Source organism: Telmatherina bonti (assembly GCF_933228915.1).
Source record: "Telmatherina bonti genome assembly, chromosome: 23".
NCBI classification, from domain to species: Eukaryota; Metazoa; Chordata; class Actinopteri; order Atheriniformes; family Telmatherinidae; genus Telmatherina; species Telmatherina bonti.
In genome coordinates, this window is record NC_136632.1 from 26,126,864 (window position 1) to 26,152,707 (window position 25,844).

The 25,844-nt window shown below is 39.0% G+C and overlaps 1 protein-coding gene across 2 annotated transcripts; it reads right to left on the reverse strand.

Moving 5' to 3' along the window:
- Positions 1–2,569: 2,569 nt before the first annotated feature.
- On the reverse strand, positions 2,570–19,837 carry LOC306773698 (ras-related protein Rap-1b-like). 2 transcript variants are annotated; one of them, XM_079263588.1, is made up of 9 exons: positions 19,738–19,778; positions 19,520–19,663; positions 8,993–9,062; positions 7,402–7,470; positions 5,876–5,932; positions 5,644–5,784; positions 4,205–4,348; positions 3,192–3,284; positions 2,570–3,101 (listed from the first exon to the last, which is right to left on the reverse strand). In XM_079263588.1, exons 3-8 carry the CDS (start codon positions 9,047–9,049, stop codon positions 3,198–3,200), a joined length of 555 nt encoding a protein of 184 aa, XP_079119714.1. In that variant the 5' UTR covers positions 9,050–9,062; positions 19,520–19,663; positions 19,738–19,778; the 3' UTR covers positions 2,570–3,101; positions 3,192–3,197. The 2 variants fall into 2 exon arrangements, with proteins under 2 accessions (XP_079119714.1, XP_079119713.1); XM_079263587.1 differs by lacking the exon at positions 19,520–19,663 and having other exon boundaries at positions 19,738–19,837.
- Between the last annotated feature and the right edge of the window lie 6,007 nt (positions 19,838–25,844).

The window sequence follows — 25,844 nt, forward strand, 5'->3', positions numbered from 1 at the left end:
TCTGAGAATCTATTACAGAGTTTCTGGTTAAGGATGTGTGTAATACATAAATGTACGCAGTGACTAAACAATTAGTTTACAACACACTAATGTAGTCATAGCAGATATTTGGACGTTTCCTGTAACACCATTACACAACTATCTGCTTACAACTACATTACATGTCTTATTTATTGTTGTTTAATAACTGACTATAAATGTTAATACTTCAAAGTGTTAACTGTTAGTAAAAATCCTTATTACCACAACTGTTAAGGCCACAGGATCCTTTAAAAGAAGTGCTTGCAGACTGTCTCCACATCTGCCACGTCGTCACGAATCTTAGTTTGGCCTTTGTCATGAAATATTACAAAAGTCCCATGAAATGACAAATGCCACTGCAGCCTGTGTGTGTGTAGGCTGGAAAGGTCTGAAAGCAGCCGCGGCTTTAATGGCTGAAACTCTTTTCTGAATCACTAAGCTGCAAAGAAACTAACGCTATAAAAGATGCAAAGAGATAAAAGGACTTTTTAAGGTTTTGTCTACACATGATCACAATCACATTAAGGGGACTTTTATATAAACATATTAACTATTAACCAAATTATATTTATTCATGAGGTATTCTACATTAAAAAAGAAAAATATACTGAAGCATCTTTTCATAAATGTGTCATAAACCCACTAAAAGTGACATCATGACGTCCTTGTATCTCTATAGTTACAAAACAACCTATAAAGCAAAAATAATACAGTATAATATCATTGATGGGGCAAATATTTTGATTTTAGGATCATATCAAACATTGATCTCAAAATGTAGAATTTTAATACTTATTCAAAAACCTTTAATATCTCAAAAATTTTAAGTCAGAAATGTGATATATGATTTTTACTTTGAAGTATTTTCCCCATCAATCATATTGATGAAAATTCATTAATAATCCTCGACTGTTTCTGACAGACAAAATTTGCCATCGTGTCGGCTCACCGTGGCTGCAGACAAACCTTTCAACCTGGAAACTTCTGCTCGGCATGCAAACAGTTTCAGCATCTCCTGGAGGTCAGATTGTGTACTGACAGAAACATCAACATGCTACATGACTGAACGTACTGAGAGAACCAGAATACTGACAGCAGTACCACGATGTGCCGCAGTACTCCCAAAAGTACACCGCTGTGCACAGCAGTACTCACAGAGGTCACTGGTCCGACGCAGTTTCTGTAAGCCGACCACTCGCATCACATTTCAAGCAGAAGACAGAAACTTGAGGGCCTTCAAGCTGCTGCTTCACAGACCACGCCCCCATCCACAAAAGGGGCAGGTCCACACATAAAGCTCAACCCCCAAACAAACTACTGTTAAATGGAAACACTGACATCTTTTTAAACCTCTTTCTTTAACTCTTCAGAATCATCCAGGTGTGGGAAGTTTTCCATGCTAACATCTTAGCAAGTGTGGTCCTCCAAACCTTCATGAGTTTAAATATGTCCATCAGTGACGAGCATCAACTAACAAGGCCAAATATTCAGTGTTTTTCTGTCAGCTGAGCTACTAATATTAGAACTTAGTTACTATTACGGTTAATGCAGAAATATCACTTGCAGCCGTTTATCTCAGTATCACACAACCCTGCCGGATCATCTTAGCCACTGCCCTGGTTCACCGTTGTTACAGAGCTCACACTCAGAACACACTCACAAACACACACACATACATACAGAGTCAAAGTACTGGACCAGTGTGAGTCTGCTGTCTAAAGGCAACATGTCCGCCCAAATCAATAGGTCCACAGTTAGCTCTCTGTGCTGCTATACCACCAAATTAGCCAACAGCTAATAATGCTAATACCTCTGAAAGCGCAACACTACTCTGTCTAAAATTTTTAATGCGTCTAATTGGACATTTAAATTCCTGTAAGGGTTTTTAATTCTCTTATGGAATTAAAATTCAACAACTCCACAAAACTTTTGTTAGCATTTTTTAGCATTTCTTAAAGGAAACAGAAGCACTTCATTAGCTTTAAGGATTAGTAGCTTTCCTGCAAATGTAAGAATTTTCTTTGGGAATTTCTCCTAGGTGAGTTGTGTAAATTCTATAACTGTAACTATGTGTGCGTGTGTGTGTGTGTGTGTGAGAGTGTGTGTGTGTGTGTATATATATATATACATATATATACACACTAACAAAATTCCAGTAATAGTACTTACACATTACATTTTCTCCTAAATTTGGCAACAAAATTTTTGTTGCTAATTCACACGCTTGCTAGACGCTAGGCCCGGACCAATACACGACTATGTGTTTCACTTGGGATATGCTAATAATGCTAACACCCAGCTAGCTGTAAGACTAACAAATAAGCTCAAGTTAGCCTAAATAATCTACAGTTAGCACATATAAATCCTCCACATTCCTTTTGAATGTTGCCAAAACATGTTCTCTGTTAGCTGTCAGCTAATTTAAATCAGTTTGTTGGTAACAACACAATGAGCCGACACCAGAACCTGCTGCACCACCCCGCCCCACTCCCAACCCCAAAAAGAAATTAAAATCAAACATTGACTGACTTAATATCTTTTCACACAGAATTATAATAATAACCATCATAATAATAACCACTGTAAGGATCCACAGGTTCAACCACAGCCACACACAAACACACAGTTAGCACATGTTAGCATGTCAACCACATGTGCCAACATGGCTGACAGTCAAACTGCATGCGACTGGCTTGGAACTGCTAGAAAAAAAAAGGAAAAGAACGAAAGAAACATTAAAAATCAAAAAGCAAGAGGCCAATCATCAGCGCAGAATGGCCCAGAAGAGAGCATGATGGGAATTGCAGTTTAAATCTGGGCAGTTGTTTGGATAGCCCCCCCCCAAATTCCTGCAACAGCAGAGTCATCATCATCATCATCACCGCAGTCTTTTGATGTTTGGTTTTTGTTTACAAGGCAACAGTCTCCTTACAACGACATGGCGTGGGAATGGAAGGAGTGGTCATTGTGGGAATAAAGGTCAGAGGGGGCTGATGTTGATGATGACATGTTAAAGGGGTGTGATTGGCTGGAAGATGTCCTGTGATTGGTTGGTTTGTCGGTTATCCGTCAAGTGAAAACTGGGGAGAGGAAGGAAACAGAGCATGTGTAAACTTTCAGTATGTAAAATAAAAGAGTGTGTTCAGTCACATCTGGCTTGTAATGCTCACCTGTCATTAGAGAAGCTGACAGGTGGGCTTTTTGCGAGTTTTTCCCTGAACCGGACTCTTCCGGTTAATCTGCCGGACGAGGTCGTAGAAGATCTGCACACACACAAAGACAAGTCAAAATCTGTGGAATAAAAGGCTGATGTTGAAAGAAGTGTGTAGAACACAATAACAGAGTGGAAGAAGACATGTGGAGGCTCAATATTGGACTTCTTGTTATTCAGCATTGTAATGGCAGCCTGAGCTGCCACACAGTAAAGGTCTGGTAACTTTCGTTTTCTCTCAATTAGTTATGTAAACACTTTAAAGATCATTTTTCATATTTTTATTAACTGGGTTGGCAGGGGGTTAACTAACAGATGCACACATTGTGTCAACTTAGGCTATGTTCACACTACAGGCGGAAGTGACTTCAATCCGGTGTTAGAGCCCCGATGCGACATGTAACCGATCTTTTCTTAACAGTCTGAACGATACAGATCTGATATTTTCTAATGCGACCCAGGCCGGTTGGATATGTGGTACTAAATCCGATATGTATCTGATCTTTTGCCATGCGACTCTGAACTGTCGCATCAATCCGACACGTGACAAACATCGTTATTCTGCATTTGTTGTTTATGAACTCTTTATCGGTAAATGCGCTCACATCACTCTCCCACCAATCCTGACTGCGACTCCGTACCCAAACGTTTCTCTCTACAGTTGTTGCTGCCACAGCTCCAAAAAGACCAAAACTTTTACTTTCCTCTTCCGTAAACATCTCCTTAAAACGAACCCCTTCATTTATTTTTGTTAAATAAATGTAGACATCATATTTTTCGAAAAAAATTCCTTGTGCTTCTCTGGGTTTTTTTTGGCTCGGTCCCTGACAAGCATCGACACAAACCCAATCAGTAAATATCAGATCATCAATATGCTGATGACACCCGGCTCTACGTCGCTGCATCACCAGGCGATTCTGGTGCCGGACAAAGCTTAGGCGCTAAATAAAAGATGTCTGCATGCGCGATCACCTCGTTGACGTTAATCTTGCTCTTGGCGGAAGTCTCCAGGAAGGCGCAGGAGTTCCACTGACGGGCGAGGCCGATCCCAGACTCTTTGGCAACCACGCGCTCCACCTCCAGGTCACATTTGTTTCCAACCAGAATCATGGGAACCTACGAGACCACACAGAATATTTACCACTACAAAAGCTTTGCTGTGTCTATAACACAGAGACGGCTTTTAAATGTGATTGTAAAAATGTAGAAACTAAGTCAATGTTCAGTTCTTTATCATGTTATGAGATTTTATTAATTTATTTGATGGAAATTATCTAGAAAATGTATATTTTACTAGTATGAATCTGCAAAATCATTTTGATATCATTCTTACTTGGTTGTGTTACAATACGTACCTTTTTTTCTGTGTATGATGGTTTAAATAGTTATAGAATTAAATCCTTGTGATTTATTTTTGTAAAATTAAAATTTAACTTCCATTTGAATTAATATTTTTATCAATAAATGCAGTAATTTTTATGGGGTTTTCTTGCCTGCTATCAATAAACTCATTTCAGTGGACTTTCCATTAAGTCCTTTCTTAAAAACATTTTTAAATTAAATCTGTTTGCTTTGTTCACATGTTTATTTATTCACCTGACAGCTAGATTTACAGTAAATATCTCACAGCTTGTATAAAGATAACTTAAAACAGGACCAACGTCTAAAATTCAAGTATTTCTTTGTATTTTAATCCATTTCTGACTAATTTATTCACTTGCTGCTATTTTTCTGTTAAATTGTTTTATTTAATTACAAAAAATATTGTATTTAATTACAAAAAATTATTCAATTGTTCTGTTTAATTAAAAAAAAAAGATTTATTAAGTTTTTTGTTTAGCAAATGTCTAAATTCTCATCATTTTGTTTTAAATCAGTCTTTTTTTACCTTTATGTGAAGGATTCACAGCTTCTACAGACAGAAAACGAACGTGACGTCCAGCAGGCGGCAGCAAAGCTACACGGCTGCTGAAAGCTGTTTGGAAACAAGCGTGTGGTTTCACATGACTTGAGGCGACGCGTCAGAGGAACACTTTCCTTTTTATTAATGAAAACGTGTCCTCAGCAGCAAAAGAAGTGTCATGTGAAACCACACGCTTGTTTTATGACTTTAGTATCTTCCCAGCCAGAAGCCTGTTAGCATACTTAGCTTAGCATAAAGACTGGAAGCAGGGTTGCCCGACTGCTGCCTGTTTCAGTTACTTTATTTCTAAAACAGTAAAATATAAAGACCCGTTAAACTCTTAAGAACTGATAAAGACCAAATGAGAAGAGATTAAGTGAAGTTAATTTCATTTTCTTCACATAAAGAGCCGTGTTGTGGGGAGGTAACCTGCTTCTGCTGTCGTCACGGAAACATAAGTCAGAATAAATAAAGTTGTTTGAAGTGTCAGAACACGAAAGTGTCATACATCATCGGTGTCCTTCACTCTGAGGATCTGCTCTCTGAGATCCTGAAGATCGTTGAAGGTGGACTGAGCCGTGATGGAGTAAACCAGAGCGAAACCCTGACCGTTCTTCATGTACAGGTCTCTCATCGCTGTGAACTGCTCCTACAAACACACAGATACAAACACACATCTTCAGCAGACACACACACACACCTGTACGACACTGTTTTGCTTCTGGCCGGGCGGATCTTACTGTTCCTGCCGTGTCCAGGATCTCCAGCATGCACTGCTGTCCATCCACCTCCACTTGCTGCAGACATGACGAGGAAAACGTGCAGTTTGAGTTTTACATCATTTCTGCCTCAGTGTTTTCACATTTTACATCAAAATATTAGAATTATTAGAATTTTTCCTCACTGACTGTGATTACTAGGTAAAAAATGTATGAATGATTGTTTAAAAAAAAGAAAGAATGTTAATTCTGATCAATAAAGCACCCAAATTCATTGACAGAAAATTAGATTTTCATATTTTGGTTTAAAAATAAAAATTTTAAATTAAATTAAAATTATGAAACTAATTTTAGAAATTGAAATAAAAAATAAAATTAAAATTATTAAACTAAATTATTGAACTAAAAAAAACATTTAAAAAAATTATTAAAATTATTAAACTATATTAAACTAAATTTTCATATTTTGGTTTAAAGAGAAAAGTTTTTAGTCTGAAATATATTTTTGTTTATTTAAAACATTTTAGACTCATACATTAAAAAGAGTTGCAACAAAACAAGCTGCATTTTTCTGAATTTAATATTAACTAAATAATAAAGAGACAACGATATTTTCTCTTTATTCATCTGTAATTAATTGAATAATTATTAATTAAAATTATTTTAGTCTCCAAATTATTTATTTATATATATATATATATATATATATATATATATATATATATACACACATATATATATGTGTGTGTGTGTGTGTATATATATAAATATATATTTACATTTATAAAAAATAGGTTTAAAAAAGTTCTATTATATATATATATATATATATATATATATATATATATATATATATTTACATTTATAAAAAATAGGTTAAAAAAAAGTTTTATTATATATATATATATATATATATATATATATATATATATATATATATATATATATATATTATACATATTTTATTATCATAATATAAACTATATTTTTTCTCCATAAAAAGCATCTTTTATTTTCAAATAGTTGTTTTTTCTTTACTTGAAAACAGAAAAATAAAAATAATGAAAAGATTTTATTTAAAATGCTTTTCTGCTGTAATTCTCTGTAAACTAATTTGAAAAAAATCTTTTTAGTTTTTCTGAATTAATTCTTTAAACTTAAATACTTCAGAATGAACTCAATTTCACATTAAAAGAAAACTTCATATTTTTTTAATTCATGACTTTTTAAAATAAATCATTTTTATTTTGTGAATAAAAAGAATAATTTTACATTTATATTTTAATCGAAACAACTTTTAAAGTAACTTTTAAATAACTTTCTGTATTTTTATGAATTAACAGTGACATCACACATCAGGCAGCATCATTATTTATAAAGCTGATGTAAAGAATAATGAAGCATTAACCCCGTGTTGTACCAGTAAACAAACTCCCCACACACACATCCAGTCTCCAGTAAAACCAAAGCAGACGTAAACACAGACATGAGCAACATGACGTGACGATGAAGAGGAACAGTGATGAAGAAGCTGAGAGCCCGCCTACCTTCCTGTAGGAGTCCTCTATCGTCGGGTCGTATTTTTCTACGAAGATTCCCTGAACAAACTGGACGGTCTGGACAGGAAGTAGGACAGTGGCGTTAGTGCGGCTCTGCTCGCCATTGCAGGTCGTCAGAGTGGAAATAACGTGACACACTGACACGTCTCCATTATTTCATCTGGACAGAAGCTCGTCTTTGTTGTGACTGACAGCAGTGTGTTTGTGTGTCGGAGCTGAAGGAGATCATTCAGGCCGTCTCGTTCTCAGAGAGATGAACCCAACATCCTCGCTTCCCCAAATACCCGCTTTAAAGGGACATTACGCAACATCTTCTCTTTACTGCCTTCTCATCTGCGTTTTTATTGGTGCATTACGACTCCGTTAGCCATCTGGCGCATTCTCATGAGGGAAAAGTTTTACATTTGTTCATAAATAAAAATGAGGCAGATTGGGAAGCCCCATGCCAGTCTAATATCCTGAAACTACGGCATCCGGTAAGGGACAAACAGCACCAACGTGGAATACGTAGCGTTTTTGTTGCGAGCCGACCACAGACTGTATATGAAAGATGGACGGAGCCTCCGGTGGTTAAAAGTGAAGCCTATAGAAGCGCATAAAACTGCAGTTCCTCCTTCATCCACTAGGGGCTGCAAAACAGAGCAAATCCCCATAGACTCCCATGTTAAAAAGACCAACTTCACAGCAGAAATAAACATGTTTACAGCAGAAATAAACATGTTTACAGCAGGAATAAACATGTTTACAGCAGAAATAAACATGTTTACAGCCTGGTTCAAAAATCCATTTTAGGTTTAATAGGTCAGATTTATCTTCATGACAACTGTGGGGGGAAGTGAATTTTTTTCTAACTCGCCCGTTTAAAAGTATTTTAATCCCGAATTTTGTCATATTTAGGGGCGTGTCCTTTTGACTGACAGGTACCCGATCTCCCGCTTCAAGTAAGAAGAATGTAGAACAACCGCGGTTTTTAGCCAGTTAACAACGTGACTTAGCTTTAGCCCGCTTACCTCCGTTAGCTGGTTAGCTCAGTTAGCTCCGGGTTAGCTCGGTTAGCTCTTAGCTACAGAAAGCTTGGAGTTCGCTCGATGTCAATCATCCACCATGACGCTCACAGCCCCCCTCTCAGCTCCACCTCTTTGACCATATTTGTGTTTTCCGGACTAGACGACGCGCATGCCCCTGCCAAGATGGCGATGGTAGGAACCGCCCACCGAGCTTCAATAGGTTGGTCTTTTTAACATGGGAGTCTATGGGAATTTGCTCTGTTTTGTAGCCCCAAGTGGATGAAGGGGGAACTGCAGTTTTATAGGCTTTACTTTTAACCGCCGGAGGCTCCGTCCATCTTTCACACACGGTTTATGGATACAACACCAGTGAATGTTTACGGCACTCGAATCTGACGTAACTGATGTTTCATCAGTGAAGATCCTGTGAGCGTGTCACTAATACAGATGTCTTTAACAAATCACAGGTTGATGCTGCATTTCAGGGAACTTTGAAACAAAGAGCGGGAAGTTTGATGCGGGTTCGGTGGCTCTCTGCTTTGACTGACATCTGAGTGGAGGTTGCTACTCACCAGAGCCGACTTTCCGACGCCTCCTGATCCCAAAACAACCAGTTTATATTCACGCATCCTGACTGTCTGTCTGCAGGGCGAGACACACACACACACACACACACAGAGAGAGAGACAGAGGGTTACATCACTGCTTGACATCATACTGCAGCAGCCAATCACAGATCAGCGTCGCTGACAGCAACTGGAGCTGTCAGAAAGAAAAGCCTTCCCGTCACAGGGAGGTAGTAATTACCCAGCATGCATCAGGATCAGTTCATGTAAACAGTGAGGTCACATGATCAGACAGCTGGTGGTGATGTCACCACTCCAGAATCCTTCCTGGTTACTGTTGCTATGTTCATATCTCTTCTTGCCTGTGCACACCAGTCACGCCTCGTGGCGTGTGGTTTGTCTGCAGCGTCATGGCAACAAGAAGCAACACGACTACACGCACACACCTGTTTGCTCTTTGTGAGGACACGATTCAGACCTGAACTGATGCCTCTTTATGAGCTTATTTATGATAAAGCAAATTAATTTAATGAGGTGAAGTGAGTTTGTTGCGGGAAGCTGATGTTTAATGGTGTCGCCTTGTTGTCCAGATAATTAAGCAGCGACGCTCATTAGTTTCCTTAAACTGCAACTTAAGAAAAACATTTAGAGAATATAATAAATATTCCACAAAAGTTTTATTGTTTTACTTTTTTAATCCTTTTTTTTATTTTTCATAAAAAAAATTTATTCTTTATTTGGATGGTTTGAAAACTAAATTATGATTAAGATTTTATTTATTTTCTCATTTTTATTATTTTTTCAAATACATGACATCTAATAATTTATTCTAAGTTATTTAAAATATCCTTTGCTATTTATTAACTTCTCATTACATTCAAGATATTTTAAATATTCAATGTATTAAAATATCTATTTAATATGACAATATTATTATTTATTTAATTTAAATAATTTAAAATCAGTTTTGTTTTAACTAATTATTTTGTAATAATCTTTAATTGATAATATGGTATTTAATCCTAATATTTCATTTTAAAATAAAATATTTTAAGTCAATTAGTAATATAATTCTAAAATATCATTTTGCAAATAGTTCTTTTAACAAATAATAAAGGTTTTTTTTTCCTGTGAAATTGGGGCCATTATGATGTATTTTCTTTGCATATTCCAAATCTAAATAAAACTTTTGGGTATAAAGCTCAAGTCTCTGACGTTGCATCGTCATCCATGGATCAAATCAAATCAAAGATTCTTTATTTATCCCAGAGGATAAATTCAAGGTTTCCAGCGAACTCGTCCAAGGTTTGACAGACAGACATGAAACACTTATGACAAGTTTACAGAAGCGAACTGAAGCTTCGGCCCTGCAGCCAGTTCAGATGTAGAAAGATGTAAATTCCTGCAGGTGAAACCTGAGATTCATTCTTTCCAATCTCACTCGCTGATTCAGATTGAGATTAAACTGGACGTTCTCTTTTCACACTCATCAGATCGGGAGGAGGAGGAGTCGGGATCAAACAGCAGTTCTTCAACCAGAGCAAACCGCTGTTCCACCTGAGCCGCCGTGCAGACAGTAAAGTATCCGTCTTTCATGCTTACACGCTCTCTCACACTTTGTCTTTGCTTGTTTTGAATAATTTAAAACCACAGAAGAAGAGTGAGTTATGACTCAGGAAGGAGAAGACGAGTAGAAAAGTAAAGATGATCCAGTTTCACTGTTAGAGGAGAAAACAAAGCGGAATAAATCTGTAAACATGCAGCTCAGCTTTAGGTAAACATGCAGAATTTCAACAGGAAATAAGACAAACGCAGGTTTATTATGAAAAGTTCTGCTTTGGTTTCATTTTCTACAGTAAACAGGGTGAAAAGGCACAACGCTGTAAACGGATTAAAACCATTTATTTATGTGTTTATTTATGCACCACACACTTATCTGATTATTCAACCATTATATTCCTTTCCTTATATTGTCCTGCTACATGTTTTAATACCATAAAAATCAGAATTTTGCTCGTTATAAACCCTTTTTACGTCCATTTAAAGGTTGCAGATGTTTTCCTGCGCTAAACTGCAGCAGATACACAGAGATGCATTTTTATTGCACAAATAAAATCTTATTTATAAATTACAGATGTGGTTAACATGAAAAATAAAAGTAATGGATCTTTAGGATAAATGGCAAAAAAAATATTTAAAATAATTTTCTATAATAGTAATTTTTTCTTGTGATCACTTTGAAACCGGAAGAAACTTTAAACAACAAAAGTTTTTTGGGTTAAAAGTGTCGCTCTGGTCCCCACAATGTCAGATAAACCCACACACACCCACACACAAACACACTGAGCCTCTCATCTGTGTTAATGAAGGTCTGCTGAGGTTACCATGGCGACGAGATGAGAGTGCATGTGGTTACCAGGTGGTGTGTCAGGACCAAACATTAACATTTCTCTCTAAATACCATCTTCCCGCTGAGCTGTTCACCAGATCTGCAGCTTCAGACCGCCAATCAATAAACCCGACGGCGACTTCAGACCCGATCAATCCTGTAGCAGGTCCTGTTAGGATCCTGGAGAACTGTGCCTGGAAAGTCCTGTAAGGATCCTGGAGAACTGTTCCTGGAAAGTCCTGTTAGGATCCTGGAGAACAGTTCCTGGAAAGTCCTGTTAGGATCCTGGAGAACTGTTCCTGGAAAGTCCTGTTAGGATCCTGGAGAACTGTTCCTGGAAAGTCCTGTTAGGATCCTGGAGAACTGTTCCTGGAAAGTCCTGTAAGGATCCTGGAGAACTGTGCCTGGAAAGTCCTGTAAGGATCCTGGAGAACTGTTCCTGGAAAGTCCTTGAAGGATCCTGGAGAACTGTTCCTGGAAAGTCCTTGAAGGATCCTGGAGAACTGTTCCTGGAAAGTCCTTGAAGGATCCTGGAGAACTGTTCCTGGAAAGTCCTGTTAGGATCCTGGAGAACTGTTCCTGGAAAGTCCTGTTAGGATCCTGGAGAACTGTTCCTGGAAAGTCCTGTAAGGATCCTGGAGAACTGTTCCTGGAAAGTCCTTGAAGGATCCTGGAGAACTGTTCCTGGAAAGTCCTTGAAGGATCCTGGAGAACTGTTCCTGGAAAGTCCTGTTAGGATCCTGGAGAACTGTTCCTGGAAAGTCCTGTTAGGATCCTGGAGAACTGTTCCTGGAAAGTCCTGTTAGGATCCTGGAGAACTGTTCCTGGAAAGTCCTGTAAGGATCCTGGAGAACTGTTCCTGGAAAGTCCTGTTAGGATCCTGGAGAACTGTTCCTGGAAAGTCCTGTAAGGATCCTGGAGAACTGTGCCTGGAAAGTCCTGTAAGGATCCTGGAGAATTGTGCCTGGAAACTCCTTCAAGGATCCTGGAGAACTGTTCCTGGAAAGTCCTGTAAGGATCCTGGAGAACTGTGCCTGGAAAGTCCTGTAAGGATCCTGGAGAACTGTTCCTGGAAAGTCCTTGAAGGATCCTGGAGAACTGTTCCTGGAAAGTCCTGTAAGGATCCTGGAGAACTGTTCCTGGAAAGTCCTTGAAGGATCCTGGAGAACTGTTCCTGGAAAGTCCTTGAAGGATCCTGGAGAACTGTTCCTGGAAAGTCCTTGAAGGATCCTGGAGAACTGTTCCTGGAAAGTCCTGTTAGGATCCTGGAGAACTGTTCCTGGAAAGTCCTGTAAGGATCCTGGAGAACTGTTCCTGGAAAGTCCTTGAAGGATCCTGGAGAACTGTTCCTGGAAAGTCCTGTTAGGATCCTGGAGAACTGTTCCTGGAAAGTCCTGTTAGGATCCTGGAGAACTGTTCCTGGAAAGTCCTGTTAGGATCCTGGAGAACTGTTCCTGGAAAGTCCTGTTAGGATCCTGGAGAACTGTTCCTGGAAAGTCCTGTTAGGATCCTGGAGAACTGTTCCTGGAAAGTCCTGTAAGGATCCTGGAGAACTGTTCCTGGAAAGTCCTGTTAGGATCCTGGAGAACTGTTCCTGGAAAGTCCTTGAAGGATCCTGGAGAACTGTTCCTGGAAAGTCCTTCAAGGATCCCGGAGAACTGTTCCTGGAAAGTCCTGTTAGGATCCTGGAGAACTGTGCCTGTAAAGTCCTGTAAGGATCCTGGAGAACTGTTCCTGGAAAGTCCTTCAAGGATCCCGGAGAACTGTTCCTGGAAAGTCCTTCAAGGATCCTGGAGAACTGTGCCTGTAAAGTCCTTCAAGGATCCTGGAGAACAGTTCCTGGAAAGTCCTGTAAGGATCCTGGAGAACTGTTCCTGGAAACTCCTTCAAGGATCCCGGAGAACTGTTCCTGGAAAGTCCTTGAAGGATCCCGGAGAACTGTTCCTGGAAAGTCCTGTAAGGATCCTGGAGAACTGTTCCTGGAAAGTCCTGTTAGGATCCTGGAGAACTGTTCCTGGAAAGTCCTGTAAGGATCCTGGAGAACTGTTCCTGGAAAGTCCTGTAAGGATCCTGGAGAACTGTTCCTGGAAAGTCCTTGAAGGATCCTGGAGAACTGTTCCTGGAAAGTCCTTGAAGGATCATGGAGAACTGTTCCTGGAAAGTCCTGTTAGGATCCTGGAGAACTGTTCCTGGAAAGTCCTGTAAGAATCCTGGAGAACTGTTCCTGGAAAGTCCTTGAAGGATCCTGGAGAACTGTTCCTGGAAAGTCCTGTAAGGATCCTGGAGAACTGTTCCTGGAAAGTCCTGTAAGGATCCTGGAGAACTGTTCCTGGAAAGTCCTGTTGGGATCCTGGAGAACTGTTCCTAGAAAGTCCTTCAAGGATCCTGGAGAACTGTTCCTGGAAAGTCCTGTAAGGATCCTGGAGAACTGTTCCTGGAAAGTCCTGTAAGGATCCTGGAGAACTGTTCCTGAAAAGTCCTGTTAGGATCCCGGAGAACTGTTCCTGGAAAGTCCTGTAAGGATCCTGGAGAACTGTTCCTGGAAAGTCCTTGAAGGATCCTGGAGAACTGTTCCTGGAAAGTCCTGTAAGGATCCTGGAGAACTGTTCCTGGAAAGTCCTGTTAGGATCCTGGAGAACAGTTCCTGGAAAGTCCTTCAAGGATCCCAGAGAACAGTTCCTGGAAAGTCCTTGAAGGATCCTGGAGAACTGTGCCTGGAAAGTCCTTGAATGATACTGGAGAACTGTTCCTGGAAAGTCCTTGAATGATACGGGGGAACTGTGCCTGGAAAGTCCTTGAATGATCCTGGAGAACAGTTCCTGGAAAGTCCTTGAAGGATCCTGGAGAACTGTTCCTGGAAAGTCCTGTAAGGATCCTGGAGAACTGTTCCTGGAAAGTCCTGTAAGGATCCTGGAGAACTGTTCCTGGAAAGTCCTGTTAGGATCCTGGAGAACTGTTCCTGGAAAGTCCTGTTAGGATCCCGGAGAACTGTTCCTGGAAAGTCCTGTTAGGATCCTGGAGAACTGTTCCTGGAAAGTCCTTCAAGGATCCCGGAGAACAGTTCCTGGAAAGTCCTTGAATGATCCTGGAGAACTGTTCCTGGAAAGTCCTTGAAGGATCCTGGAGAACTGTTCCTGGAAAGTCCTGTTAGGATCCTGGAGAACTGTTCCTGGAAAGTCCTGTAAGGATGCTGGAGAACTGTTCCTGGAAAGTCCTGTAAGGATGCTGGAGAACTGTTCCTGGAAAGTCCTGTAAGGATGCTGGAGAACTGTTCCTGGAAAGTCCTTGAAGGATCCTGGAGAACTGTTCCTGTTCCAGACCTTTAGAAACGGTGTTTTCAGCTGATCTGGAGACGTTTGTCCAGGTGTGTGACAGACAGGTCACCTAGCTTCACCTAGCAACAGTAACCTAGCAACCACGCCAAACATTCTGCAACGGCGTGAGAATGGAACGGGGATCTGTGGGACGCTTCGTGTGTCTGAGGGACGTTTCCAGCACCTTGTTCAGTCTAAACGGCCCAACCCGGTTCTAGAAACCAAACACTCAGGAATAACGTTTCCAAACGCTGCTTTCAGACCGGATGATAAATGTCACGCCCCGTAACAGGAGCTGCAAGGCTAGCCTCCCGCTACCTCAGGTGTTTTCTGCTGTCTGCTCCGGCGGTAAAAAGTGAAGACTATGCGGAAGTGCATAAAACTGCAGTTCCACCTTCATCCACTAGGGGCTGCAAAACAGAGCAAATCGCCATAGACTCCCATGTTAAAAAGACCAACTTCACAGCAGAAATAAACATGTTTACAGCAGGAATAAACATGTTTACAGCAGAAATAAACATGTTTACAGCCTGGTACAAAAATTCATTTTCGGTTTATAGGTCAGGTTTACCTTCATGACAACTGTGGGAGGAGTGAATTTTTTTCTAACTCGCCCGTTTAAAAGTATTTTAATCCCGAAGTTTAGCATATTTAGGGGCGTGTCCTTTTGATTGACAGGTACTCGATCTCCCGCTTCAAGTCAGAAGAACGTAGAACAACCGCGGTTTTTAGCCGGTTAACAACGTGACTTAGCTTTAGCCCACTTACCTCCGTTAGCTGGTTAGCTCCTGTTATCTCCGGGTTAGCTCTTAGCTACAGAAAGCTCAGACTTCGCTCCATGTCAATCATCCACCATGACGCTCCCAGCCCCCCTCTCAGCTCCACCTCTTTGCCCATATTTGTATTTTCCTGGTGAGACGGCACGCATGCCCCTGCCAAGATGGTGATGGTAGGAACCGCCCACCGAGCTTCAATTCAGCTCTTCAGAAACCTCCGGGTGACGTCACGGAGGCTCCGCCCATCTTTCATATACAGTCTATGGTGTGGACACTGTAGTTGGACGGACATCCAGGTCGCCTTCCTGAAGTGTCCGGGCGTTACACAGCATATGTTCCTGCCTTTACAGCTGCGCTTCCGTCATTTTTTTTTTTTTTTAAAAATGATCATTTTTAAACCTTTACGGATCTGAACAGAATCGCGGCGTTGCATCAAGATGGATTAATTAAATAATGAATCGGATCATTTTTAATGAAAAGAACATTATTTATCTTTTTTTCACGAGACTCTAGATGGTAAATCCACCATTATTTATCACATCTTCATCACCATCACTACCATGTTGCTAAGAGACCTCTACTTTCACCTGGACATGATGATGAAGACACTTCCTGTCAGACTTTCCACCAATCAGAGAGCTTAAACTGACGGTAACGTCCAATCAGGAGCAGCAAAAGATCAACAAGCGATGAGAAAAGCAGGAAAATAATGATCCTCTATGGCTGGAATAAAGCCAAGAAGAGGTTTGGGATGCAGCTGAGGTGGAGGTGCTGCAGTGAGGACAGCAGGTAGATAGTAGCAGGAAGACGTGTGGAAACATGGAAACTGTTTATTTCTACAAACTTCGCAAAGAGAAGGTTTTGGAAGCTTTACGTGGAAACAAACCACATACTGGTCATCTAATAAATGCAGGTTTCCCAACAGAAGATTTATTGCCAGGAAGAATTGTTCCAACGAAGGATTAATCCACCAAACACTGATCTACTGACTCTTTCTGCCACGTTTATGACTATTGGTGGTGTACTTTTTTACTTTCCTGAAACTATCATCTTTACACACTTTTTCTACCAATAATACTTTCTACCAATAAAAAAAAAATTTACAACTCATTTCTAAAGCATCCGTATGATTAATAATCATTTCCTCTCGCTCTGATCTGTATGCAACCTGCAGATGACGGCACATGAAGTCACGAAGTTTGAGGGAGGCATTTCCATCTGCAGATTAATCAAACAGTGAGTGTGTCAGGAGATAATTCAGCGCCCGGAGGTGCAAACATGGCTCGTCTTGCCACATAGCTGCAATGCAACAAGTCTGAACGAGTACGACAAACCGCAGAAGGTCTGCGACCGGAGCAGGGTTCGGGAGAAACAGTTATTAAAGACTAAAACATTTCTTTTATCTCCAGTTGAATTAATCCAGAATAGTTTTCAATCAGTAGAATGATTGGTGAGGGTGTCAAGATTGGGTATAAAAGCAGCCTCTACCAAAAACAGCTCCAAACTCAACAGGTCATTTCTGAATGACAGATTGAGAAGAACTTTGGTATTTTAGCATCAAAAAGTGAGGAAATAACTATTGAGAGACAGGCTGCCATTATGGTGACACATAATTTCAGCAGGAAGTTGGATGACTTCAACTATTAAAGATCCTGAAATCTTGTTTTAACAGGATTGAACACAGATTCTTCTGGAAAACATTAACTAACAGGATCCTCAGTTTCGTTAAAAAGGAAGCCAACTGAATATAATAGAAACATGACTATTTCACTTCGACTGAATGTTGTTGCTTGGAAAACTAGATTTATTGATATTTTCTAAATGAAAGTCAGGCACTGAAACTCATTCTACAGGAAACAGATATTTGTTCTGATATTTATTCTGTGACTTCACAAATAACTACGGAAAGAATCACATTTCTGCCGGTTTAATGAACAAAACCGAGTCACGTTCTTCGTGTTTGTCTGCTCTCCTTTCACAGGAATAACAAAGTGACAAATGTGACGTGGATTTAAATCCAGGTACGATTAGCATAAACAGCCTTTACTCGCTATATTTAGCGAGTTACCAAGACCTTCTAGCCAATATATTTCAAATAAAAATCCTTCAATCAATGCCATCTCATGTTCCATTCGGCTAAAAAAGGCGATTTCTAATAGTCATGATTTTTCGCGTCACTGAGCAGAGTTCTCTAAACTCTGCTGGAACATCCATCGATGGAAAACCAGATATAAATCAAGAGATGCTGTGAATCAAGACTAAAACACTCCATATTTAGTCTTTTATTAAAGATAAAACTCCAGTTTTCCCCACAAACACAATCACTGAGAGGAAGAAAGACTTTTTCAGCCCCACCTGGTCCAACAAGGTCCGGGTTCCGTTTTTTATGTTGAGTTTTTCGTCCTAACCTCAGCAGGTGTAAAAACCGCGGAACATGGTTGGTCTTACCGCTGCAGCCATGTTGCTTCACGCAAACAGCATGTCCTCATTTTCAGTTCCATCATCAACAAGCTCATTTACAGCTGAAACCTTCTGGCAGCACGCTCAGCTGCTATTGGCTCAATGAGCTGTCAATCAAAGCTAAAAACGTCCTGGTTCAGCCCAAACTGAATCGTATCAGAATAAACAGAAAAAAGAGAGAAAGAATGCAAAACGATGCAAAGCTGATCAATAAATCTGCAGGAACTTTTATTTTGGGCTAAAATCAATGCAACAATTTGGATCGATCAAATCACAACAATTTTAGTCATTTTCCAATGAAAAAGAAAGAAAAAAAAACTCCATTATTTTTCCCCAAACCACATATTTTCACCATTTCTAGCCAAAATTGACAAAAAGTTTAATTTTATGAATTCAACATTTAAGATTTTCAGAAACTTTGAACAAAAAGGAAACTTTTTAATCTGATAAGATTTTATTTTAATCAAATTAAATTTCAGAGCATCGCTGAGATTTTTCCAGTCAGAATTCTGGATCATTTTCCAGATTTTTCCGCACAAACAGGACTTTATGGTTCTTCAACTTATAAAAACATTAAGTCTATTTGCTTTTTAATCCTGTAATTTTATGTAACTTTTATTTGTTTGTAATTTAACAGTGTCCACTCATCAAACAAACATTCACATAGAAAAGCTAGTCAAAATTAAACCAATCTTTTGCACTTTTTTTCTGATAATTTGGTGTTTTTATTGCATTTAGAATAAATATTCAGATTAAATCTTTGGATTCTAATAAAACATGTCTGTATATGTGTGTTTAGCTCGTGAGGCTGAACATTTAGTTAAAAGCTAAAAAAACTAGATGCAGTCATGTGATAATAATGTAAACATTTTAAAAATGCAATAAAACCGAGCCTCTTCTCTGTATCTGAGGAGCGTTCTGAACCTTGTCTGACTCAGAATCTTGGTCCTGTTCCTACTTTCTGCTCTGAGGACACCAGCATCTCCAGTTTGTTTGTATGCAACACAGCAGCCTCAGAAACTGGAAATAAGAACCACATAAACACCAGCGATGCATGAAGCAGGGTGTTAAAAGAGCTTTTTCTGACTCCTTTGTAGGTGTTTTCTCCATCTCTGCTGTAATCCAGACGTGCATTATCTCTTTTTGCAGGAGCTGTGAGTGATGGGAAGCTACTGAAGTAAAGTTTGTGGAGGAGAAAGATGGATTCAACTCTCAGATCCCTGAGTCAAGCAGAACTAGGTGGGGCCTGTCAATACTCTGCTTGTTGCTGACAGTACAAGCAGAGGAATAAACCAAAGCTCTGTCTGTAAATAACAGGATGTCACAAAAGGTCCGACAAACTCCTCCACTCTGCAGTCTGTCTTCACTTAACCGGTACTTCCTCTCTTTATCCTCCAGCAGAGCAGCGGGGGTTCCGCCGCTCTGTGGCCGCCTCACAGCGCTCCCTGCCCGGTCTGCTTTGCCAGCAGGCCCCGCTGCTATGGAGGACCTGAGACAAACTGCAAGCAGGAGCCTCGTGCACCCTTTCACCACCCAGAGACAGTCGCACAGACGGACAGACAGCCGCCCAGCAGTCTAATATTAACTGTTTTACCGTCAGGGAGCCCCTGTCTGTCTGCCTGTCCGTCTGTCCGCCGGTCGGTCGCTTCCGCAAACCCAACCCAGCTCAGCACCGGCCTGTCCGCCTCTCTGTCCCCGCCGGCCCGCCCTGACCTGACCCGGGCCGCTCCGGGTTAAGCTACGGGTCAAACACGGAGCAAATAAAAATAAGAAAATGACAAAAAAAAACGACAGAAATGAAGCGGTACTTACAGTCATCCACCCGTCCGCTCCGCTGCGCGTTCCTCTCTCTCTCTCTCTCTCTTTCCCACTTTCCGTCAACGTCGCTCGACCAGAGCCGCTCCCTCCTGCTGCCGCCTCTCTGACGTCAAGCCGCGTGCGGTAAACCGAGACACTTCCTGTCAGACTTTTCAGATTAAAACTCTTAAAAAATTAACACTGATTTTAAAAGCTGAAATGTTCAACACGAACCACAGACCGTATATGAAAGATGGACGGAACCTCTGGCGGTTAAAAGTGAAGCCATGCAGAAATGTATAAACCTGCAGTTCCCTCTTCATCCACTAGGGGCTGCAAAACAGAGCAAATCCCCATAGACTCCCATGTTAAAAAGACCAACTTCACAGCAGAAATAAACATGTTTACAGCAGGAAAAAACATGTTTACAGCAGGAATAAAAAAAAAATGACACAGCAGAAATAAACATGTTTACAGCCTGGTACAAAAATCCATTTTCGGTTTAATAGGTCAGGTTTACCTTCATGACAACTGTGGGGGGAGTGAATTTTTTTCTAACTCGCCCGTTTAAAAGTATTTTAATCCCAAAGTTTAGCATATTTAGGGGCGTGTCCTTTTGATCGACAGGTACTCGATCTCCCGCTTCAAGTCAGAAGAACGTAGAACAACCGCGGTTTTTAGCCGGTTAACAACGTAACTTAGCTTTAGCCCACTTACCTCCGTTAGCTAGCTCCTGTTAGCGCCGGGTTAGCTCGGTTAGCTCTTAGCTACAGAAAGCTTGGAGTTCGCTCGATGTCAATCATCCACCATGACGCTCACAGCCCCCCTCTCAGCTCCACCTCTTTGCCCATATTTGTATTTTCCGGGCGAGACGACACGCATGACGCTGCCAAGATGGTGATGGTAGGAACCGCCCACCGAGCTTCAATTCAGCTCTTCAGAAACCTACGGGTGACGTCACGGAGGCTCCGTCCATCTTTATATACAGTCTTTGACACAAACTGACATTTTACAATAGAAGCTTTTTCATTTAAACATTAAAGTCGCAATCAAAAATATAGTAATCCAAATCAATCAATTTCTTTCAAAATAAATCTTCAAACATGTTTTTGTACATTTGTACTTTAACCATTGTTATTTAATTTCTTTTTATCTCACCATTTTTTTTAACCTTTTGCAATAATTTATTTACAGTTGTGTATTTATTTTGATCATTTATCCATATTTGGTCATTGTTATTAATTTATTGAATATTTATTGTCTTTTACCTGTTTTTTCCTGTATGTATTTTATTTTAATATATTCAAAATAAATTCAACTGTAAAGAGGTCATGGCAGGTTTTGAACTAATCGATACTGTCTTGATTTGTTGTAAAAGTTTCATCGTAATCATTATTTTTATTGTGTCATATCTGATATGGTTCTGGTATTATAATATTTCTTAATGTTTTTATGGTAAGTTGTTGACGTGGTCGTGGCTGAAAATGAGCATTTGCTTAATCCAACATAAATCTGTTAACATTTACATTTACTATTATGTATAATCTTTTTCAAATAAATGACACATGAAAATTTGGGGACAAGAGAGCATTAAAAAATATAAAAAATATTGCTTTAGATCAGAATACCAATGATTCAACACATTTTCAATCTGAAAAACATGATAGTTTACTCCAGTCTGTGTATTCAAATTGAAAACGTTATTTTCGAAAGATTTATTTCTGGGACTATAAAGTCTAAATGTTTTGGCAATAATCAATTATCTTGGTGAATAATCAGTTTAAAATATTGCTTTCTATAGATAAACAAACATCAAATGTGTTCCACATCTGTCTCATGTTGAGAGGTTTAATCAACTTAGTCCATCTGTCCCAGATTTAAGTCCTGGCCTGGCGTTATTTCCGGCGTGTCATCCTCCTTTGCTTAATCATAAAGTTCAACTTCAGTTTTTTCTCTCAAAAAAAAGAAAGAAAAAACTGGTTCTTTGAGCTTGAACACCACCCCCTCCTCTCTCTCTCTCTCTCTCTCTCTCTCTCTCTCTCTCTCTCTCTCACACACACACACACACACACACACACGCACATTTAAAAAGGGGTCTTTTTCATGCAAAGACAGTGAAAGAGACTAAAGGAACAGAAGAAAAAGGTCAAACATTTACTGGAGGTCATTGTGGTGCTTTGTGAATTTCCTCCATGTAAATGGATGTAATGTCAGCTCTTCAGGTGAGTCTTCTGAGCTATAATAATAATAATAATAATAATAATAATAATAATAATAATAATAATAATAATAATAATAATAATAATAATAATAAAAATAAATCAATAAATGAGTTAGTAAATACCGTAAATGCACTAAATAACAGCTAAAATACAATAATAAAATTCCGCTAGGTTACAGGTAGGTCTTGACTCTCTTTTAAAAGCATAAACAGTTCAGAGGTGGGGAAAAAAGAGGTTTTATATGGAACTATGAAACTCACTAAATACTCACTGCAAACGTTCACTATTTCCCACTTCCCAACGAAACCTATTTTATTTTGAAAGCAGATCATATTTACTTCCGGTTTTACTCTGACTTCTTCAGGACAGCTTTCGACACTTCTTTTAAAGTGACGTTTCTGTCTCGCTCTTAGCTGCCCATCGCCTCCTGCAAAGTAGAAATATTTTCACTGGTTTCCAGTTCTCCCAGAATAAAGTAAAATGAATCACTGAGTTTGTAAAGATCAGTGGAATCATATAAAAATAATAAAAATAAATTCTACACATGAGGGTAAATATGTTTTTGTAATCTATCTATCTATCTATCTATCTATCTATCTATCTATCTATCTATCTATCTATCTATCTATCTATCTATCTATCTATCTATCTGTCTGTCTGTCTGTCTGTCTATCTATCTATCTATCTGTCTGTCTGTCTGTCTATCTATTTATCTATCTATCTATCTATCTATCTATCTATCTATCTATCTATCTATCTGTCTGTCTGTCTGTCTATCTATCTATCTATCTATCTATCTATCTATCTATCTATCTATCTGTCTGTCTGTCTGTCTATCTATTTATCTATCTATTTATCCAGCTTTATTTCCATTTGACAGAAATAAAACATTTTATTCCATTTAAGTCTCTGATGCAAGAATTATTTTTTTTTAAAAATTTTTTACATGCAATATTTTACTTCTACAGACACTTTTCTTTGTTTTGAACATTATGTGACTTTTTATTTATTTTATCTCTTCTATAGAAATATGTATAAAATAATAAATCATCATATTTATATCATAAAAGTATCCAATAAACATGTACTAGTATCATTTTCTTGTCTTATTTATCACTGAGGTAAACTCAGTAAATACATTTACATGTATATATGAACATATATATATATATATATATATATATATATATATATATATATATATATATATATATATATATATATATATATATATATATATATATATACATATATTAAATGAGTTTATTCTTCAGTGAGTGTGTTGGGGACTCCTAATGTGACAAAAGTGATAATATTCCATCCTCACCTCTGACTATACCAGAAAACAGCCTTTAAACGGGCGCCAAACGTAGTGGACAGGATGCATCACAGGGTTAATAAAATGTTCCAATCAGACTGAAGTCATATTCTAATGACTGTTTGCTCCACACAGGCAGTGGGGGGGCAGACGTGTTCATAGGAACACGCCTTTACACACAGTCATGTTTCCTCTGCTTCAGAGAACTCAGTCCAACTTTAACCTCAAGTCCTGAGCTCCGACCTCCCAATGACGGCGACAAATACAAGTAACACACACACACACACACACACACTTACAGTGTTTACTACATACGGGTTGAGTGTTACGAAGCTACACCCTGACAGGAAAGAGTCACCAAGAATAGAGTCTCCCTCCACCCAACCAGCTTCCCTTTCACTGACACACACTTCCTCTAAATCAGCTTGTTTCACTTCAACACGCATGAAGCAGTGCGACACACACACACACACACACAGCCCTCAGAGGGCTGCAGGGAGAGGAGGACATTTTCCTGACCGGTGTCGGTCAGACGGGTCTGAAGTCACCTCTTCTTACTGCAGAGTCCAGCATGAAACAACAAGAAGTGATGAATCTGAACCCTGATGTTCACATGAACCCAACTCATCTCTAATCAGAAGCAGAAACTGGATGAAATGCCAACTGCTTCATCATCCAGGGAGGGTTTGTCGTGGGTCACTGGAGACTTTAACACCTGCATGGTGGGATGCAGGACAAATGAGACTTCCTGCTGTGAAAGCTCCACATTTATCCGTGTGAGAACCTGGAAACTTTTAATCACCTGAAACATCGATGACCTCGGCTCAGGCAGACCTCAGACCAGATCTGAACCCTGAAATGTAAAAACCAAGCATCTGTAAAGCGGATAAACTGATGGTGAAACGTCACCGGTGGCAACCAGAAGCAGGAAGTAGGAGGAAGGGTCACGGTTTGGTGATGAAGGAACTAAAAGCTGTTCAGCAAATAGAAACATTAGAAATGTGTTGAAATAAAGAAGCTTTTCTACTGGAACTAAACTGATCTGAGACGTTTCCAACGCCGCATTTACTGACCCAGAAACATCTGTGTTATCGTTCCAGCTGACAACGCTATGATGTGTTTTCTTTTTCTCTTTTTATTCATTTTTATTAGTTTTATTGTCAAACCTTTGGGGGTTTTTACGTAAGAAAGGTGCCGTAAAAATAAAGTTAGAGTCGGATAAACTGGTTAACCTGTAAAGTGTTTCATCTCCACCCAGGAAACAGCCTGCATACTGGTTTCCACATGATGCATCAAATGTTTTTTCTGTGAATTTATTGATCTGGTTTATAATTCAGATTCATCAGCACTGAATTCTGGAAGGAAACATTAAAATAATTTTATTTGTTTCCATGAAATCAACTCTACAGCTGCTCCAGGGAGGAATTTTTCCCATTTATTTATTTTATTTGTTCATTTATTCATTAATTTTATTCTAGTTAATTTTTTTTTTTTTAAATTCTTTTAATTTACTAGTAATTTATTACAATTATTGGTAATATTTAAATATATTTTGACATTATCTTTCCAAATGCATGAATTTACAACAAACAAAGAAAACTGAGACTTGACACTGATTTCCAACAACCCCCTGCTTAGTGACACTAAATGCAGCAGGAGGACCTGCAGGCTGATACGTTGTCATGTATTGATACCTGATGTGATTTTAAGTTGCTTTCAGTAATCATTAATATACAGTTGTGCTCATATTTATTCATTAAAGAAGGAAAAAAACAGCTGCCTGTAAAATAAGCTGAAATTGACTGAAGTAATAATAAATAAAAATTTTATGAAAATCATCACATTATTTTCTAATTCTGGTTCAATAGAAATATTTTATTTAGAAAGCAGATAAGATAATTTATTACACATTCCATCAGTCATAAAGTAATATTTAGTTGAACAATCCTTTTAATGTTTCCGCTCCAGTCAGGTGTTTTCTGTTCCTCTCAGTCAGACTTCTGCACCTGTTGACAGGTATTTTGTCCCACTGTTCAACAGAAAAGTCTCTCATTTGTCCAGGACACATTTGTTTGTTTGTTTGTTTTTCTTTCTTCAACTCAATTAAATGAAAAAACAGTGTTTGATATTACTAAATGATACTTTTGCACATTTTTAGTTATTGTTCCTTTTTTAAGTCTCCAGTTATTTGAGTGACTGTTGTAAATTCAGCTTTTCTTTAATAAAAGGGGATGAAGACATATGAGCACAACTGTACAAAACCATTTAGTTTAAATTAAATGTAAGAAGGAGTCATTTTAATGCAAAGACGGTGAAAGAGACTTAAAAAAAACAGGAAAAACGGTCAAACATTTACTGGAGGTCATTGTGAATTTCATCATGGAAACGGATGACATGTCTTCAGGTGAGTCTCCTGAGCTGCAGGAGAAGCGTTCTGATTGGCTGATCGCTGACATTTGGATGAGGGAAGCCTGAAAGGAAACCAGTTCATCCAGCACCAAACAAGCTCAGTTTAACTGGAAAACGTCTCCATGTTCAGCATTTCCCAGTCGTGTTCGTTTTCCCCTCATTTCCTTCTTTTC

Excerpts from the sequence above, each read along its gene's own strand:
- LOC306773698 (XM_079263587.1), bottom strand. The coding sequence starts at position 9,049 with ATGCGTGAATATAAACTGGTTGTTTTGGGATCAGGAGGCGTCGGAAAG. Across the intron at positions 5,933-7,401 it reads TAGAGGACTCCTACAGGAAG|CAAGTGGAGGTGGATGGACA; the intron begins GTAGGCGGGCTC and ends TCATGTCTGCAG. Across the intron at positions 5,785-5,875 it reads TCCTGGACACGGCAGGAACA|GAGCAGTTCACAGCGATGAG; the intron begins GTAAGATCCGCC and ends GTGTGTTTGTAG.